The sequence below is a fragment of the Dasypus novemcinctus genome, chromosome 3, assembly GCF_030445035.2.
Source record: "Dasypus novemcinctus isolate mDasNov1 chromosome 3, mDasNov1.1.hap2, whole genome shotgun sequence".
Lineage (NCBI taxonomy): Eukaryota > Metazoa > Chordata > Mammalia > Cingulata > Dasypodidae > Dasypus > Dasypus novemcinctus.
The window spans coordinates 47,112,732-47,116,921 of record NC_080675.1 but is presented as its reverse complement, the minus strand read 5'-3'; the positions used below and the strand labels follow the sequence as shown (position 1 = coordinate 47,116,921).

Genomic DNA, 4,190 nt, shown 5'->3' with positions numbered 1-4,190 from the left:
ACCCAGAGTTATCTGTCTGTATCCTTTACTAAACATGATGTTCGAAATTAATGCTGAAATAAAAACAACTTTGTTTTAAAGGCTGTTTTTTGCTGATATTTCAAGTATATTAATGACTGAAAAGACTTTTTTCAAAGTTTTCATGAAACCAAAAGGCAGAGGGCATGCTTTATTGGTATTAGCATAGATTTTCATGGCATATTAAGAAAAGAAAAAAGGCCAAATTCAACACCAGACTTCCAAATTAGTTAAATCACTTGCATGGAGTAAATAATAATAATAACAATAAAGACAGAAAATCAGACTGTGTAAGATTTTAGAGAAGGTAAGAGCGAATCACAGACTTTTTCCTCTGAGCCAGCAGTACAGGTTTACCCTTACAGATATGTAAAATTTCTGAGTTTAATAAATTACAATTTTAATTTAAAATATGCTCTATGGGGAAGAATAGCTGTATTCAACCATTTTGGATATAGTTTTGGGAGAACATCACACTCTAAAAACATGGATTTAGTTTCATACATTCTTATTCCTAAATGATAGTTCCAATGCATATTTTTTCTAACATTTTTATCACAAGGGGCCTCTTTATTTTGATCTTAGGATGATTTAGAGAATTTTTCTTAGGTAAAAAAATCACCCAAATCCAGATACCTTTTAATCTGAAACACTATTGTACTCCCTTTGTCAATGTAAGCAGACTCTAGGTCTTGTGCAGATAAGTAATGCTCAGTTAAAATGAGAAGGGGGTATTTTCTCTAAGAAAGTTTACAGTTGGATTTTCTTGGGGTCAAGAGGACTGAAGTATTGGTTTTGTTACTTTTTGACTCTTTGTTCATAGAATCCAACTGAAGGCCAGTAATTAGATAGAACAAGAAAATTTGAAGACTTTCTAACTCCATTTCCCAATTATACCCAAAGCATTTAAATGATGTTCCAAGATTCAAGGCAAAGAAGAATTAATTTGCAGATGTATGAACAAGATACATTATTATGGTAAAGGCACAAATATGGTTTGACATTTTTAGTGTAAGCATGCTGGTCTGAGCCTTGTGCCTGAGCTGGCCCTAAGGGAAACAGGCAACCTTCTCCACAGGCAAAGTCAAAATTCAACTTCTTGAATCCAGGGTTTTAACTGCTTGTGCTGCCATGCAGGTGGGTCTGTGAGGCTCGAGGCTTTCATCTGTGTTCTGCAGACCACTTCAGCTTCAGATGGTCTCACACTCCGTGGTGGCAGTGGAGCAGGCCCCGCAGTCGCAGCGGATGGCCACGGGGTAGGTATAGAAGGGGTCAACTCCTGGGGCACAGTTGGGGAGCTTGATGGTCACCTGCTTTGTCTCATTGTAGGTGCAGACTCGATGATAGGCTTCAATGTAAGGGGGTTCCAGGATGGGCTTCTGTTCCCACAGGTAGAAAACAGAGAACCCGTTAAAACATACCACCCTGTTTCATTTTCTTGGTACCATTTATCACTACCAGAAATTAATTTATTTGCAGAATCATTATCAGAACTTATTCATTTGCTCACTTATTGATGTCTGCTCCCAGTAGAAAGCAACTCCCTGAAGGCAGGAACCTGATTCTATTCACTACCATAACCTGAGCTCCTAGAAGAACCCATGATGCACAGCAAAGCCTCGATAAATATTTATCTTGATCATTGCAAAAGACTGCTAATGGGTCTCCTCTTTTCCATCCTTGCCCCCTACAATCTATTGGCAATGCAGCTACTCAGACCTAAAGTAGAGCATATCACTCCTCTGCTCAAACCTCCAGTGATTTCCCATCTCACTCAGAGTAACAGGCAAAGACCTTGGGCACCCTCAAGACCCTACAACATCTTCTCTGCACATTTACCTTCTGATTTGTCTCTGTCCACCCCTACGTTGCTGACTTGGTCACTCTGCTTCCAGCCAAAATGACCTTACTGTTCCTCAAAGTCACCGTGGATTGTCACATTTCATGATCTTTGAACTTGCTATTCCCTCCTCTTGGAATGCTCTTCTTGCAAATGTTCATTCCGACCCCAACTTTAGGTTTTCTGCAGATAATCTGCACTCTCTCAGAGAGGCCTCTCCCAACCAGCAACTTAAATTTCAACATCCCACCTCCATGCCCTGGAACCTTCTAGCCCCTTCCTTCTTGGTTTAGTAGTAGTGAAGGATTTTAAAGGTTTTTCGAAAAGTGAGATCAGAGCTGGTGCTTCCTAGACAATCAACGCTGGCTTCCATGAGGAGAGTGGGAAGGGTGGTGTGATTTGGTGGGGTGCTGAATAGCCCCCTTCCTTCTTACTCCTCAAGCAACCCATTCTCTCAGCCCAATAGGATTCTAACTTTGTTTGATATATTATCCCCATTTCAAATGCAAGTTCCTCTAAGAAGGCCAGATGTAGCTGAATATAAAAGGACCTAATGGATCCATCAGTGATAATCCCTGGGGAATTAAGGGGTCCAAAGCTGTGGGAGAGAAACTGAAGGAAGACCAAAAACCAACCATCCTTCAGCCACCATTCGGCCTCTCTCTTGGCAACTGGCTGATTTTATCACAAGTTGGGGGTCTACAGGAAGAATTTTGTTCACAGACTTGAACAAAGAATATATTCTCAACTTTCTGTCTCACTCACACCTTAAATCCTTCTGTGCCATCTGTTAGATAGTACTCTAATAGTGCATCTTGCCCTCTCAGAGATGATCCCCAAATACACAGATACCATGTAAATCAAATTATTAATCTTATCAATCTTGTTAGTGGGGCAGCAACATGGTGTTCTGGGTTTTTGGGGTTTTTTTCAAATCATTTTTGGAGGTTGCCAAATAATTGTGTTTTGTTTGTTTTTTAAATCCACAGGAAAGGTTAGATGACCCAGTTCTATCTCATTTCATTGAAAAAGCAAACACTTAAGAATGAGGCCTAAATGGCAAGCCTTGAAGGCATCCCCAGGCCTGTCTTAGCCACTCACCTCCCAAGTCTCACAGCGGCCCCAGCAGGCGTCTGTGGTGATCCGAAGGCCCCTGCAGCCTGGTTTCTTGGCCAGGAATGTAAACTCCCTCACGGCACAGCCCACAAAGGTATGCAGGTCCCCGCTGGAGGTGCTGAGGACACAGCCACAGCCAGCCAGCAGGAGGAGGGCCACGGGGCCAACGAAAAGGTATGCAGTCTTCATGTTGTTCCTCCAGAGAGGAAGAAAAAGGAGAGTTAATTAACAGAGCCAGCTGCCCTCAATGGGGTGCCAGCAATGTGTCTGTTGGTCACTAACAAAAGGAACTGGCTTTTAGCATTCCAGAAAAAAAATGAGTCACTAAATCGTAAATGCTCATCCACTCCAACATTGGTGCCCAAAGCTTTCTTATAACTGGCTTCAGCATGGATTCCATGGACCCACCGTGCTCCCTAGACACCCACCCTTTCAAGGGTATTCTCAGGTTTTTTCCTGTTGTGACCCAACTTGTGGACTTAACTTATATGTTGAAGAAGTTTGTTCTAATGGTGTCTTCAAAATGAACACAAAATATGAATAACACCGAAATCAATGCACATCCTAACATAACCCATGAATACATGTCAATCATTTAATTCAGATCTGGAATAATCAGGTACCATGTTACATGCATTGTCCAAAATTATCTTTTCAAGTGTCATGGATGGGGAAAGGATGGAGAGGCTATATAAATATTAATAACTGTCTGCCCTATATGTATTGTTACTAGCCCAACCTACCACAAAATATGGATATGAAGGAGGTATTATAAAACCTGGTCCCCTGACTAGAATGCCATTCATAAAAATGTGTAATGCTCATTACAAATGGCCTCTACTGTGTGTTCTAGCCATAATGAACACCTAGTTGGAATCAATTGAAACCAAATGATGTAATGCGTCAGAGGTGTTTAAAATGTAAATCCCAACCAATTGTCAAGTCCATCCTCTCTGGGTCTCGGTTATTTGCTATGTACTATCAGGAGCCTGAATCCCCCCTTCAGGCTTTTCAGGCTTGACCCACTAGATAGAATATACCTGGATGGTGAAATAAGGGTAGACATTGCATTTATGAAGAGACCTCAATTCATTGTTACTCAAAATAGACTGCAAAGTTATTTATCTCCAAATCTGATCTAACGGTTCCTGCTTCTGCCTGCCACCTTAGCTTGGCTCTCTGGGCTTCCCTCAGGAGCAATGAAATTGCAAATATG

At 41.3% G+C, this 4,190-nt stretch overlaps 1 protein-coding gene across 1 annotated transcript; it reads right to left on the bottom strand.

The window, feature by feature from the left end:
* Window positions 1-1,208: 1,208 nt before the first annotated feature.
* Window positions 1,209-3,163, bottom strand: GPHB5 (glycoprotein hormone subunit beta 5). The gene is made up of 2 exons (XM_004455329.1): window positions 2,960-3,163; window positions 1,209-1,397 (listed from the first exon to the last, which is right to left on the bottom strand). The coding sequence occupies exons 1-2, from the start codon at window positions 3,161-3,163 to the stop codon at window positions 1,209-1,211; spliced, it is 393 nt and encodes a 130-aa protein (XP_004455386.1).
* Between the last annotated feature and the right edge of the window lie 1,027 nt (window positions 3,164-4,190).

What these genes read in the sequence shown, in the direction of transcription:
- GPHB5 (XM_004455329.1), bottom strand. Translation starts at nt 3,163, where the DNA reads ATGAAGACTGCATACCTTTTCGTTGGCCCCGTGGCCCTCCTCCTGCTG. An exon ending in GCCGCTGTGAGACTTGGGAG is followed by an intron (nt 1,398 to 2,959) that starts GTGAGTGGCTAA and finishes CTGTGGGAACAG; the next exon opens with AAGCCCATCCTGGAACCCCC.